Source organism: Oncorhynchus gorbuscha, linkage group LG26 (assembly GCF_021184085.1).
Source record: "Oncorhynchus gorbuscha isolate QuinsamMale2020 ecotype Even-year linkage group LG26, OgorEven_v1.0, whole genome shotgun sequence".
NCBI lineage: Eukaryota > Metazoa > Chordata > Actinopteri > Salmoniformes > Salmonidae > Oncorhynchus > Oncorhynchus gorbuscha.
In genome coordinates, this window is record NC_060198.1 from 23,005,909 (window position 1) to 23,020,941 (window position 15,033).

Sequence of the window (15,033 nt, forward strand, 5' to 3'; positions counted from 1 at the left end):
TCATTTGGGCATTTTATCTTGTTTTTCTTGGGCAATGGGACGATGGAATTCTCTTTGAAGCAGGTGGGGACTACAGCCTGGGACAGGGACAGATTAAAGATGTCAGATAAGACACCCGTCAACTGGTCAGCACACACTCGCAGGAATGCCATCTGGGCCAGAATATTCACTCTTTTGAGAGTTTTCCTCACATCAGCCTCGGAGAGCAAAAGCACCTGGTCGTTCGGAGCAGCTAGACTCTTCCTGGATGGATCGGTATTGTCTGTCTCAAAGCAAGCATAGAATGTGTTAATCTCATCCGTGCTTCTACACCTGCATTGCTTGCTGTTTGGGGTTTTAGGCTGGGTTTCTGTACAGCACTTTGAGATATCAGCTGATGTACGAAGGGCTATATAAATAAATACATACATTTGATTTGATTTGTAGGAAGGCTTCGGGGGGCACCACACTGCTGGATTTGCCTTTGTAGTCCGTGATAGTCTAGTCCTTGTCACATGTGAGTTGTCAAGCATCAATTCCATTTTGATTCTGTATTGTCTATTTGCTTCCCTAATGGATTTGCGGAGCTCTTATCTTCTTGCCTTGTACGTGTCGCAAGCCACCAAGTTATCTGGGTTTGTTCTGCTGACATTGAATTCTGCAGTATGGACACTCAGCATGGTACAGATATCTCTGTTCATCCAGGGTTTTTGGTTTGGGTATGTCCGGATTGTTACTGTGGGTACAACATCATCAACACATTTCCAAATTAAGCCTGTGACTGACGATGTACACTACAGGTCAAAAGTTTTAGAACACCTACTCATTCAATGGTTTTTCTTTATTTGTACTATTTTCTACATTGTAGAATAATACTGACGACATCAAAACTATTTGTGATTCTTCAAATAGCCACCCTTTGCCTTGATGACAGCTTTGCACACTCTTGGCATTCTCTCAACCAGCTTCACCTGGAATGCTTTTCCAACAGTCTTGAAGGAGTTCCCACATATGCTGAGCACTTTTTGGCTGCTTTTCCTTCAATCTGAGGGCGGGTGATTGAGGAGGCTAGGTCATCTGATGCAGCACTTCATCACTCTCCTTCTTGATAAAATAGCCCTTAAGAAGGAAAGAAATTCCTCAAATTAACTTTTAAGAAGGCACATCTCATAAAGCTGGTTGAGAGAATGTCAAGAGTGTGCAAAGTTGTCATCAAGGCAAAGGGTGGCTATTTGAAGAATCTCAAATATAAAATATATTTAGATTTGTTTAACACTTTTTTGGTTACTACATGATTCCATATGTGTTATTTAATAGTTTTGATATCTTCACTATTATTCTACAATGTAGAAAATAGTAAAAATAAAGAAAAACCCTTGAATGAGTAGGCAATGTATATTCCTCAATGTCAGTGGATGAGTCCTGAGTGGATGAATCTTTGAATATATTCTAATCAACATTCTCAAAACAGTCCTGCAGCATTGAGTCTGCCTCCGCTGTCCAGCGCCCCACTATTCTCTGTGTTGGTATCTCCCTCTTGAGTTTCTGCTTGTAGGTCAGGGAGTAGGAACAGAGAGACGTGATCTAATTGGCTGAAGTGGGGAAGGGGGATGGCTTTGTACTTATTATAGATATTTTTTATTTACATCCCAGTTTACAATACTAGGGAGAAAGACCGTTTTTGAAATGTTACACTTAATGGTCCCATAGTGTTTGAGTGTCCAGTTTTCTGAGGGTTGGGAGAATTTTCCATCAATGTCCCACAAAACATACTCCACGGAGTTACATTATTTTCTAGACAATGCATCGAGCCACGAGTTGATTATCCCTTTTATACCCTGGCTATATTTGAACAGATTTGCCACTAGAAATGTGTTCAACATTCACTGAAGTAGCTAGCAAGTCAACTAGATAGCTGCAATTGTTGCGTGGTAACCGAACAGACTTGCTAGTTTAGCTAACCAAACAATCAGTCCTAGCTTATTATTATGAAAATCTAATTCAACAATACCAATACAGTTTCCAGTTCGACTTTTGCTTTCAAAAGCAGCTCAAACATAGAACATGTAAGAATGAACTATAGCCATTGAATTCTACCGTGCGTTATAGGGAAATAATAAATGTTCTAGAATGTCCTTCAAGCCAACCAGAAAGGAGTATTGAACAATGCCATGGTATATACAATATTAATGTTTTAGACACGTTTCATGGGAATGCCCCTTTGCCCTCAGAACAGCCTCAATTCATCAGGGCATGGGCTCTACAGGGTGTCCAATGCATTCAACATCGATGCTGGCCCATGTTAACTCCAATGCTTCCCACAGTTGTCCCAGTGTCAAGTTGGCTGGATGTATGTTGGGTGCTGGACCATTCTTGATACACACAGGAAACTGTTGAGTGTGAAAAACCCAGCAGTGTTGCAGTTCTTGACACAAGCTGGTGTGCCTGGCACCTACTACCATATCCTGTTCAAAGTCACTTAAATATTTTGTCTTGCCGATTCACTGTCTGAAGGTCACACATACACAATCCATGTCGCAATTGTCAAGGCTTAAAACTCCTTTAACCTGTCTCCTCCGCTTAATCTACACTGATTGAAGGGGATTTAACTAGTGACATCAATAAGTGATCATAGCTTTCACCTGGACAGACTATGTCATGGAAAGAGCAGGTGTCCATAATGTTTTGTGCACTCAGTTTATACTGTAATTATTATTCAACACCTGGAATTTGAACTCACAACCTCATGGTTCACGGCATTCAGATATTCCTGCTACACCATCATGTCTGTGTCAGTTATCAGTTAATTTGACTATTCTCTCATTATTGATTTGATTGACTCATTCAAAATGTAAGGGTTTTCTGCATAGCTGTCTGATGTTGGTGGGGCATATTGACCTGTTTTAAGGAAACTCTGGAATCACTAGGATCAATGAAAGTTTGTCTTGGGTGTACTTTTAACAGAGATGAGATTTACTTCAAAGTGCATTCACCTTATTATTTATGCATATTAATTTATTTCAGATCTACGTAGGGAGGAGGAGTTAGGGTTTGTTCTGGACAGGGACTAACTATGCTGGCCCAATAAGCACATGCCTTAGAGATATCCCTTCTTGGGACAGTGGTTAGGGTGTTCGTCATTGGCGCTGGTGGCTCGGGTTTGAGACCTAGGCGAGTCACCCTACTCACACGTCCTTAGCAATATATGTTAATGTCATTATTTGGCAACAGTTGCAACACACCTAATTGATCTAATTAGAGTGAGTTTTAGCATCAGAAACTACCGGTCCGGTGAACAGGAGCTCGGGATGCTTTCAATTTCGGGAACACTGTGAATTGTTGATGAGGAAACATACCTCTCCCCCTACTCGTATCAGAAGCTGCCATTCGATGGGAAATGGGAAGTGATTTTATAATGTGATTTTAGTCATATTAAAGATTTTTACAATCCAGTATGTCACCCATGAGCGACTACCGATTACTATATTCATATGAATCAAAGATGTAAATAAAATAAAAATTGTTATTTAAAAAATGAAGTAATTAAATTGGTCCATAGAATTAGATTTGAATACCATTATAATGCCATGTTATTTCCTTAATATGGGTACATTATTTAGCATGTTCATCATGTTAACAATCATGTCCAACTGTGTGTTCATGACGATGAGTGACCCTCCGGCATGGAGTAAAACTGTTGAGTAAGTTTCAAACCTACGTAGGAGATTATTAATGTTTTGGGGTGGGGGCACATAAAAAAAACATGTAAATGTTCATATAAATATCAGTGATTTTTTGTATTTATTTAAAAGGTTGGTCATAACATTATTGAGAATCATTTTGACCACTACAAAGTTTCACCAAAAGCTATTTTATAAAGCTTCTCTCTCTTCTCCTTTTTTTTGCATTACAGATATGTTTTCACTGGTATCTATACCTTTGAGGCAACAATTAAAGTGTTGTCCAGAGGCTTCTGTGTTGGAGATTTCACATTCCTTCGAGATCCATGGAACTGGCTGGATTTTATGGTGATCAGCATGGCGTGAGTATTTGGAGAGTGATTGCCGTCAGTCGTCAGCGCAGTACCATTAGACACGGGGGCAGGTGTTAGAGTGTGTGTGTATTTGTGTTTCTTTGTGTGTCTGTGTGCATGAGGAGTAAGGAGTAAGGTCAAAGGTCAGGAAGGTCAAAGGACATCTCCAATGGCTTAATGAGTTTGACCCTGGCCTTGTCTGCTTCCTTATCTCTCCTCCCCCCAGGCCCCAGCACCCCATGTACTCTTTCTCTCTCCCCATTCACTCCCTCTCTAAACCCTCTGTCTACCACATCAAATACGACAATGATGACTTCCACGTCCACGACCTGGTCAAAACCACCTAGAATACAACTTTATTCGCTCAAAACCACCTAGAAAGTGCTAGTCCCCCCTGCTTCCGATCCTCACACCTGTGCACTCACCTTAGGTCGAGTCCTATTTCAACTCAGTCGATTCAGAATGTGAGGTGAAATTCATTATTCACCAAAGTTGAAATATTGGGAAACGTTTAATTCATGACGGGAATGTCAATCCATTTCCTGAATTGACTGGACTGAAATGGAACTCTCTGCCACCATGACACTGCCCTGTCATTATTGTGGACATGTTCCCTGCCCCGTGTCTCGTCCAGAGTCAGAAGTTTGCTAAAAGTGTGAACTCTGTGACTCAGGTCGACTAGTCTTTTGTAACCAGTAAAAAGCTTGCATGTATTTCCTTTTCTTTAAAGCAGCTAAGTTTTCATTTTTGTTTGGCTATAAGGAGTTCTAATTGTAAATCGCTCTGGATAAGACAGTCTGCAAAATGACTCAAATATAAATATAAAATATATCTCTCCATCCCTTTCTCTCTCCATAATGCCCTTCTACACCACTTGCCTCGCTTTATCATGGAGCCCCAAATGAATGAAAATATTTGTCCACTTGCAAAGGACGGTCACACACCACACTCTGGGTCTATTTATAGGTACTCACCTCCTTCCCGGGCTTTGTTTGTCCCAGTACCAAATGGCTGAAGTTCTGTGGCGGTCCAAAATGATGCACTGTGACTGTACTATATATGGCCTTGGAGCCCCGATGAAAAGTAACACCATACAGTTCATCCAGCTAGTTTCAATCATGTAAATAAAATATTACAAATATTTGAGTTACCGTACATAGAAGTGGGTTAAGGATCCTGCTATCAAAATCTGAAACAGACCTTGTTTCTGTGGAGCCCAATGTGATCTAGTTTCTTTCAAATGTATTTTTGTAAGTGTCATCCTCCTTCAAACATTGCAACTTTTGCTGGTAAGTCCCAGCCACATCATGACGTATGCCACTTCATAAATACATCTCCATATGGTGTCTTACTGGTCTAGTCGCACGCCTGCCTTCTGCAGTCAGTTTACAGATAACACTGCCATTTGGCTCTAGAAGTGGACAGTTACCCCGAGCTAAACATATCCTCCGCTAAACCATATCTTTTACCATAGCAACCCTCTGATCCTCTATGTTAGAATAACAACTGAGCCAATGGTATTGAATTAAATGTACATTTAAAGTCCATGAATCTGAACAGATTCTTTTTTTCAACTGACACATCAACTGTCAACTCCTCTATTCTAATGTGCTGGTTGTGTTGTCATGTTTTGTGCTCGGCAGGTACCTCACAGAGTTTGTTGACCTGGGCAACGTGTCTGCCCTCAGGACGTTCCGTGTGCTCCGAGCTCTTAAAACAATCACTGTAATTCCCGGTACGTGTCACATAAGAAGGTCCAAAATCCCACTGGGGTGTGTTTGTTTACTGCACCACCTGCTTTTGAACACCTGCTTTGGGTCCTGTGTAGCTCAGTTGGTAAGTGTGTGGTGCTAGCAACCCTAGGGTTGTTTTGGATTGTATTCCCGCACTGTTTTGTACTGTAAGTCACCTTGAAAAAAGGCATCTGCTAAATTGCATCTGTTATTATTATATTATAAGCACAATGCTCCGCAAGCTACACAATAAAAAATGGGTTATTAATGACACCATACAGAGAACAAGGATATCAAGCACAATCAAATATTCTCAACGATATGTTATTCATTGTTCGACAAATAGTTTTCAGATCACAGATTATTTAAATGCTTTTTTGGGTTATTTTAAGGTCTGAAAACCATTGTGGGCGCTTTGATCCAGTCAGTGAAGAAGCTGGCTGATGTGATGATCCTAACAGTGTTCTGCCTGGCTGTGTTCGCTCTGGTCGGCCTTCAACTGTTCATGGGAAACCTGAAGCAGAAGTGTGTTTACTGGCCCCCTGTGGAATGGCGTTTAAACTCTACCAACATGGACAACATCACTATGGCCTTCAACGACACCAGTGGTTTAAATGACGTTATGGACTACAATGGCACAAACAGCAGCAACAGTACGTGGGACTTCAAGGCATACATCGACGATAAAGGTATTGACAGGTTTTTGATGGCACATTGATGTGTGGAAGGGGAGTTGATAGTGGCCTAATGAATCATTACATTATATTAATTGGAAATTTATCATGGCACTTACTGTATGATAGTTTTAAATAAGTATGTAAATCTGTATAAGTGTATATATTTCTATAAGTAGTATACACATTTGAATAAGAAATACAGTATGGGGATGAGATAATTGGATGGGCTATTTCCAGATGGGCTATGTACAGGTCCAGTGATCTGTGAGCTGCTCTGATGATTTGATTACATGATTACATGATTTGGAAAGTTACACACCTATCTATATAAGGTCCCACAGTTGACAGTGCATGTCAGAGCAAAAACCAAGCCATGAGGTCGAAGGAATTGTGTGTAGAGCTCCGAGACAGGATTGTGCCGAGGCACAGATCTGGGGAAGGGTACCAAAACCTTTATGCTGTATTCAAGGTCCCCAAGAACACAGTGGCCTCCATCATTCTTAAATGGAAGAAGTTTGTAATCACCAAGACTCTTGCTTTAGCTGGCCGCCCGACCAAACTGAGCAATTGGGGGAGAAGAGCTTTGGTCAGGGAGGTGATCAAGAACCCGATGATCACTCTGACAGAGCTCCAGAGTTCCTATGTGGAGATGGGAGAAACTTTATAATATATGCCATTTAGCAGACACTTTTATCCAAAGCGACTTACAGTCATGTGTGCATACATTCTACGTATGGGTGGTCCCGGGGATCGAACCCACTACCCTGGCGTTACAAGCGCCATGCTCTACCAACTGAGCTACAGAAGGACCACTTTAAGAAGGACAACCATCTCTGCAGCACTCCACCAATCAGGCCTTTATGCTAGAGTAGCCAGACGGAAGCCATTCCTCAGTAGAAGACACATGACAGCCCGCTTGGAGTTTGCCAAAGGGCACCTAAAGACTGTCAGACCATGAGAAACAAGATTCTCTGGTCTGATGAAACCAAGATTAAACTCTTTGGCCTGAATGCCAAGCATCATGTCTGGACTAAACTTGGCATAATCCCTACGGTGAAACATGGTGGTGGCAGCATCATACTTTGGGGGTGTTTTTCAACGGCAGGGACTGGGAGATTAGTCAGAATCGAGGCAGAGATGAACTGAGCAAAGTACAGAGAGATCCTTGATGAAAACCTGCTCCAGAGTGCTCAGAACCTCAGACTGGAGCGAAGGTTCACCTTCCAACAGAACAACGACCCTAAGCACACAGCCAAGACAACGCAGGAGTGGCTTCGGGACTAGTCTCTGAATGTCCTTGAGTGGCCCAGCCAGAGCCCGGACTTGAACCCGATCGAACATCTCTGGAGTGACCTGAAAATAGCTCTGCATTAACGCTGCCCATCCAACCTGACAGAGCTTGAGAGGATCTGCAGAGAAGAATGGGAGAAACTCCCCAAATACTGGTGTGCCAAGCTTGTAGCATCATACCCAAGTAGACTCAGGGCTGTGATTACTGCTAAAGGGCCTTCAACAAAGTAAAGGGTCTGAATACTTATGTAAATGTGAAATATATATATTTTTTTATAAATTAGCAAAAAAATATAAAAACCTGTTTTTGCTTCATCATTATGGGATATTGTGTGTAGATTGATGAGGAAAAAAACAATTTAATCAATTTTAAAATAAGGCTGTAAGTTCATTAACAAAATGTGGAAAAAGTCAAAGAGGCTGAATATACTTTCCGAATGCGCTGTATATCAACTTGGTGCACTTTCTAATGGAGGTCCCTTCTCTGTTTTACCCCAGTGAACCATTACTTCCTTCCTGGAATGTTAGACCCTCTTCTTTGTGGGAACGCTTCTGATGCTGGGTAGGTTTTTTGGGATATCAGAGTTGAGCATATGGGTAGCTTTATAGTCTTGCCTTGTCTCTGTTGATAATGCAATATATGGTGCAAATTATTTCAACATAGTTCAAATATAACATATCTTTGAATGCTGAAGATCATAAGTCCCATTCAATTTGTTGTGCCACTTCATTGGCATTTTGACAGAAATTGCCCTGAAGGATACACGTGTATGAAGGCCGGAGGGAATCCCAACTATGGATACACAAGCTACGACAGTTTTGGATGGGCCTACCTTGCCCTATTTCGGCTCATGACACAGGACTTCTGGGAAAATCTATTCCAGCTGGTGTGTATACGTCATGTGCTTCGATGACAACGACATAGAGCTGTATTTGCTCCTGACATTTCCTGAAATTTACATCTGTAACATCAGCCGGTAGACCAGGATTGAATTTGAGAGATTGCAATCTTATGTGTCATCAGGGATATTGATACAGAAAGAGTACTCAATCGGTTTCCTGGTGAGTTAACTGGCCTTTCCCCCTCTCCTTACCCATAGACTCTTCGCTCAGCAGGGAAAACCTATATGATTTTCTTTGTGGTGGTGATCTTCCTGGGCTCGTTCTACCTGATCAACCTGATCCTGGCTGTGGTGGCCATGGCGTATGCCGAGCAGAACGAGGCCACCATGGCCGAGGCCAAGGAGAAGGAGGAGGAGTATGCCATGATCATGGTGCAGCTGAAGGAAAGGAGAGAAGCAGAGGTCAAAGAGGTGTGATCAACTTACTATGTATGTAAAGTGCTTTGAGCATCTGGGAAGAAAAGGCCCTATATATAAATCCAATCAACAAACAATAAATTGCACTCTTTGATCAGATGATGGTTGATAGAGAAAGATTTCATTAGTCAATTCAAGTGTCTGACGAACTTGATGAATTCAAAAAATACCTAGTAATCATACTAAGTGTTAATTTGCAGATTATTGCTCATGTTGGTCGTTCTCGTCCTTGGTTTGTTTGATTCTGGTTATTTGACTGACAGAGACATGACAGGCATCATGAACACCATGAACACGCTGAAATTGCTGGCAGTCAGTCGTCACTGTCCGGTAGAACATCTAAGAAAGAGAAAGTTGAAAAGACAGATGAAGAGGTTGCTGATGATGAGGCGTGTACGTCCTCCAGCCTTTATAGCGAGGCTATAAAGGACTCCAATGGAGGCCTCATGATCAGTGCCAATGCCAACAAGGTCCTGACAGACCAGGAGGTGAGCTGCATGGCTCAGATGGGTTGCTGTGCTCTTGATGTTATGACCTTTTTCACACTGATGTGCCGACCTGAACCAAACTGCGCTGGCTCGGATATTGTTTATTCACATTTTCCTTTTCAGGGCGGTTTCAGGAACAATGATGAATGCATAATCAATGAATGTGTAACCAACTCAGTACAGTTTGGTTTGGTGAGGTTCGGTTTGGCTCTGAAAAAATGGGTTGCTGGCCTCCCGAGTGGCGCAGCAGTGTCTAAGGCACTGTATCGTGTTCGATCCCGGGCTGTATCACAACCGGCCGTGATCGGGAGTCCCATAGGGCGGCGCACAATTGGCCCAGCGTCATCCGGGTTAGGGGGAGGGTTTGGCCGGGGGGGCTTTCTTGGCTCATTGCGCTCTAACGACTCCTTGGGGCGGGCCGGGTGCCTTCAAGTTGACCTCGGTCGTCAGGTCCTCCGACACATTTGTGCAGCCGGCTTCCGGGTTAAGCGGGCGAGTGTTAAGAAGCGTGGTTTGGCGTGTCATGTTTCGGAGGACGCATGACGCGACCTTCGCCTCCCAAGCCCGTTGAGGAGTTGCAGCGATGAGACAAGGTCGAAATTGGGGAGAGAAAAAGGGGGTAAAACACAGATTTTTTTTTTAAGTGTGTTGCAATGCACCTGATGGATAAGTGTGTCTTGTTTCTCTTCGTTCTACAGTCTGCTGTTGTGTTGAAGAGGGCCAGTGGACCCAAGGGGAGTAAGGACCAGCTGGAAGTAGTAGGCCTGCAGAAGAAGACACCCAGTTCATCCAGTGTCTACAGCCAAGATGACATGGATGGTAACTGTCACAAATCGCAATGGATCTGTATACGAGAAATGAAATGTCCTAAGGAATCCTTGTGTGGGACTGGAAAGTGATGTATAGGACTGTGATATCCACCAATACCCATGTTCCAATTGGCCACTGTGCTAGAACAAGGGCTTCTTTAATATTATTTTATGAGTTATGCAGAGTTTCAGCATCAAAGTTTCCCATCTAATGCACTGATGGCGTATTGTGTCAGCTTCTTCAGCTATAAGACCTACAACCCAAGGCCTTACACGTTACAAGACCTACATAGACTTTAATAATATTTTTGAACTTTAGGTGCTGCAAACAATAAATAAAGGTTGAAAACAAATCATGAACCCATTAAAAAAATCCTTATCGTGAAGGGTTGTGTACAAAATAACTAACACCCTCCTCCTTTACCCTCATTCCAACAGATTTGGAGGAGGAACTGAGACCTTGTCCGCCTTGCTGGTACAAGTGTTCAGACATCTTCCTGAAATGGAACTGCTGCGTGCCCTGGGTGACTTTCAAGAAGTGGATGTACTTCATAGTGATGGACCCATTCGTGGACTTGGGTATCACCATCTGCATTGTACTCAACACCATGTTCATGGCCATGGAGCACTACCCCATGACGCCAGAGTTTGAAGAAGTGCTGAGTGTGGGGAACTTGGTGAGTTACCTTCCTTAATGATGCTCTTCCACTTCACCTCTTCTGAAGCCATGACAGGGATACCTTAGAAATCTCTCGCTCAAAATGATCATGTTACAAATGCAGGTTCACAGTGCAGAATCTGCATATCTACACATGGCACAGTTTTCAATATAAGTCACGAGGCTCCGCTCTCTCATCTCTTGTACAGGTCTTCACAGGAATCTTCACAGCAGAGATGGTGCTGAAGCTCATCGCCATGGATCCGTACTACTACTTCCAGGTCGGGTGGAACATCTTTGACAGCATCATTGTGACAATGAGCCTGGTGGAGCTGGGGCTGGCCAACGTCGAAGGTCTATCCGTGCTACGTTCCTTCCGTCTGGTGAGAGTAACTCCACCCAAAGTTTAGAACATACTCTCTCAATGTAACTGTGCAGTGAGAATGGATCCCGATAGATCAAAGCATTTTCATAAAATAGTTGCAAGAGTAGGGTTGCAAACTGCTGGGTAATTTACCAAAGTTACGGGAATCTTCTGTAATTTGGGTAATTAGCAGATCATCTATGGCAATCTGTGGTAACTTTGGTCATTTATACTTGAATAGCATGTATATTATGTATTCATATGACTCATTTTGTATATCTGTGTCCATACTGTCCATTAATGTCTAGTGGATAGACTATATGGTTGAATAGAAAAGAGCCTAATTACTGATAGAAGCGTCTAATAAACAATGGCATTATTTTTTGTCAACTCTGCAACACTTCCAACTATTGACCTTTTTTTCACAACTGCCATGAGTTTGACGCTACAACATTTACAATAAAGACATAGTAAAACACTATGTATTGACATAGTCAAATAAATAGGTGTGAAAATCTTTTGTAAACATATTGACACCCTCATGTCAAACACCAATTGCATTCACTAAATTGATGGTTTATATTTAGGATAATGTCTTTGAGCTTTGTGGTTACATTTTTTTATTTTAAAAAGCATCTTATTTATTATTTTATATATACTAAAAAATATATAAACGGGCTGGTGACCTTGGCGGTTGGGAGCTTGGGCTGGTTGCTGATGGATCGCTGGTTCGGGTGCCCGTTTTTGACCTTTTGGGAGATCTGTCGACGTGCACTTGAGCAGGGAGTTGACCCTGGTTGCTTCTGTGTGTCGCTCTGGATGTGAGTCTGTTAGATTACTAATGTGATGTAGTTGTTGAGAGGCTTCATTGCAGGTATATTGCATGTTTTCAATCTTCTGTAAAAAAAAAAAAAATATATATATATATATATATATAAATGCAACATGCAACAATTTCAATGATTTTACTGAATTACAGTTCATATAAGGAAATCAATTAGGCCCTAATCTATGGATTTCACATTGACTGGGCAGGGGCGCAGCCATGGGTGGGCCTGGAAGGCCATAGGCCTACCCACTTGGGAGCCAGGCCAGCCAATCAGAATGAGGTTTTACTCACAAAAGGGCTTTATTACATACAGACAGAAATACTTCTCAGTTTAATCAGCTCTCCAGGTAGTTGGTCTCAGACCATCTCACAGAGGAAGAATTAAGGATGTTGAGCTCCTGGGCTGGCATGGTTACACGTGGTCTGCGGTTGTGAGGCTGGTTGGACGTACTGACAAATTCTCTAAAACGACATCGGAGGTGGTTTATGGTAGAGAAATTATCTGGCAACAGCTCTGGTGGACTTTCCTGCAGTCAGCATGCCAATTGCATGCTCCGTCAAAACTTGAGACATCTGTGACGTTGTGTTGTGTGACAAAACTGCACATTTTAGAGTGGCTTTTTATTGTCCTCAGCACAAGGTGCACCTGTGTAATGATCATGCTGTTTAATCAGCTTCTTGATATGCCACACCTGCCAGGTGGATGGATTATGGCAAAGGAGTACCGCTCTCTAAAAGGAATGTAAACAAGTTTGTGCACAAAATCTGTGCTTATGGAACATTTCTGGGACCTTTTATATCATCTTATGAAACATAGGACCAGCTCTACATGTTGCGTTTATATTTTTGTTCAGTAAATAGTTTACATGTGATAAAGCCACACAGAGGGCCATAGATAATTCCAGACATCTGTGATAATCTGAAGTACCCAAAAAGATCACTAGATGTCATGTGATTTAAAAAAAACTTTTTAAAAACTAGAAAGGTACAAAAAACTTTGGTCGTTTACTGGTAAACTTTAAAAGTGACCCGTAATATGCCCTCCCTTTGCAACCCTATGCAAGATTAACATCACATTAGGCAGTGATACTAACTCTACAAACCTAATTATTGGCCAGTTTTCTGGACACAGCTCAATGGAAAATCAAGTTTCTGGGAAACCAGCCCGATGTAACCTAATAATGTCTCTGATTGTTTTGGGGGCAGATGCGTGTTTTCAAGCTGGCCAAATCCTGGCCCACACTCAACATGCTAATCAAGATCATTGGTAATTCAGTGGGCGCACTGGGTAACCTCACCCTGGTTCTGGCCATCATCGTCTTCATCTTCGCCGTGGTGGGCATGCAGCTCTTCGGCAAGAGCTACAAAGAGTGTGTCTGCAAGATCTCCTTGGACTGCGAGCTGCCCCGCTGGCACATGCATGACTTCTTTCACGCTTTTCTCATCATCTTCCGGGTGCTGTGCGGAGAGTGGATCGAGACCATGTGGGAGTGCATGGAGGTGGCCGGACAGGGCATGTGTCTCGTTGTCTTCATGATGGTTATGGTCATCGGTAACCTAGTGGTGAGTGATGCATTGAACCATGGGATGTGGGCACTGGAGGTTGGGCATTGAACTATTTTGGTGTTTAGTTAATTCATGGATTTCTCAGAAGGTGTAATATACACGCAATGAGAGCATACAGTGCACATACCACAGATGCAGCGCTTATGTTGCTGTGAGATGTTGAGTCGATTATGCCAGCTCCATTCTTTTGATGGATACCAGGCGGTACTTCACTGTAAATGAAACTGGTTGTGTTTCCTCTTTGGTTATTCATAGGACGAAGAGAGGAAATAGCTATGTCAGTTGAGGTAGCGAAAGCCTGACAACAAACGATGTGCCAAAGACAAACAGGGCTTTCTGTCTGAACTCCCGGGAGAATCCCATAGACTAACAGGGGCATCGAATAGGATACACACCATTCACTCAATGGAGGGGCTATTATTAGCTCCATGATATTCGCCAGCAGTTCTGACCTTGGGGTGTTTGGGGATCCACTGGGGCAGGTGGCATAGAGAAAATAGCAGAGGGCTTACAGGAATCATGGAGGGGGCAACCTTAAGTCTACTGATGATGTAACAGGCGTTTGAGGTCAGTCCAATACCACTGTTAGATACTATTGAGAGGTAAAGTTACACAGTCATTGTCTGACTGACCTCTGGAAAGCATTTTAGAAAACCTTTAACAATATTAACCAGAAAATAATTTGGTAAATTATAATTTCACTACCCTGGTTCAAGAGCATGGGGGACAATAATAACAAATACTGTGTGCTAACAAATCCAGTTGTTCTAACTATCCATCCAGGTGTTGAACCTCTTCTTGGCCTTGCTGCTGAGCTCGTTCAGCGGTGACAACCTGGCGGCTCCAGAGGAGGACGGGGAGATGAACAACCTGCAGATCGCCACCGGCAGGATCACCAAAGGCATCGACTGGGCCAAGGCCTACGTCATCCAGCAGTTTTGCATTATCATAGGGAAGCAGCCTAAGGAGGATGGAGATGGGGCTGACGGTAATGGGGGTAGTAATGGGGATGTGGACGGCCTCCCAAAGGGCAGCTTGGCTTTGAAAAATATAATCTCCAGTGACAACCCAAAGGCTGATTTGGAGCTCACAATGCTTGACGTTTGGATAGATGATGTTAACCCAAGTGGATTTCTTACAAATGACAATTTGACCCTGGATGTACCTATTGCCAAAATGGAGTCGGATGATGATGAGGATGACATCTCTGAAGAGGAAGAAGGAGAAGGTGCAAATGGAGATGCTAAAGAGGATACTGAGGTAAGACCTTTTGCATTATTGATGAGTA

At 42.7% G+C, this 15,033-nt stretch overlaps 1 protein-coding gene across 5 annotated transcripts in view; it reads left to right on the forward strand.

Moving 5' to 3' along the window:
• LOC124015044 (sodium channel protein type 4 subunit alpha B-like) overlaps positions 1-15,033 on the forward strand; it is a 59,025-nt gene that overhangs the window by 18,511 nt on the left and 25,481 nt on the right. For all 5 annotated transcript variants that reach the window (XM_046329922.1, XM_046329919.1, XM_046329921.1 and 2 more), the window contains 13 exons: positions 3,591-3,680; positions 3,893-4,021; positions 5,656-5,747; positions 6,138-6,434; positions 8,211-8,274; positions 8,458-8,599; positions 8,813-9,025; positions 9,295-9,519; positions 10,218-10,338; positions 10,767-11,005; positions 11,196-11,369; positions 13,386-13,742; positions 14,529-15,005. In XM_046329922.1, the coding sequence (XP_046185878.1) occupies positions 3,591-3,680; positions 3,893-4,021; positions 5,656-5,747; positions 6,138-6,434; positions 8,211-8,274; positions 8,458-8,599; positions 8,813-9,025; positions 9,295-9,519; positions 10,218-10,338; positions 10,767-11,005; positions 11,196-11,369; positions 13,386-13,742; positions 14,529-15,005 (2,620 nt within the window). The remainder of the gene's footprint in view (positions 1-3,590; positions 3,681-3,892; positions 4,022-5,655; positions 5,748-6,137; positions 6,435-8,210; positions 8,275-8,457; positions 8,600-8,812; positions 9,026-9,294; positions 9,520-10,217; positions 10,339-10,766; positions 11,006-11,195; positions 11,370-13,385; positions 13,743-14,528; positions 15,006-15,033) is intronic.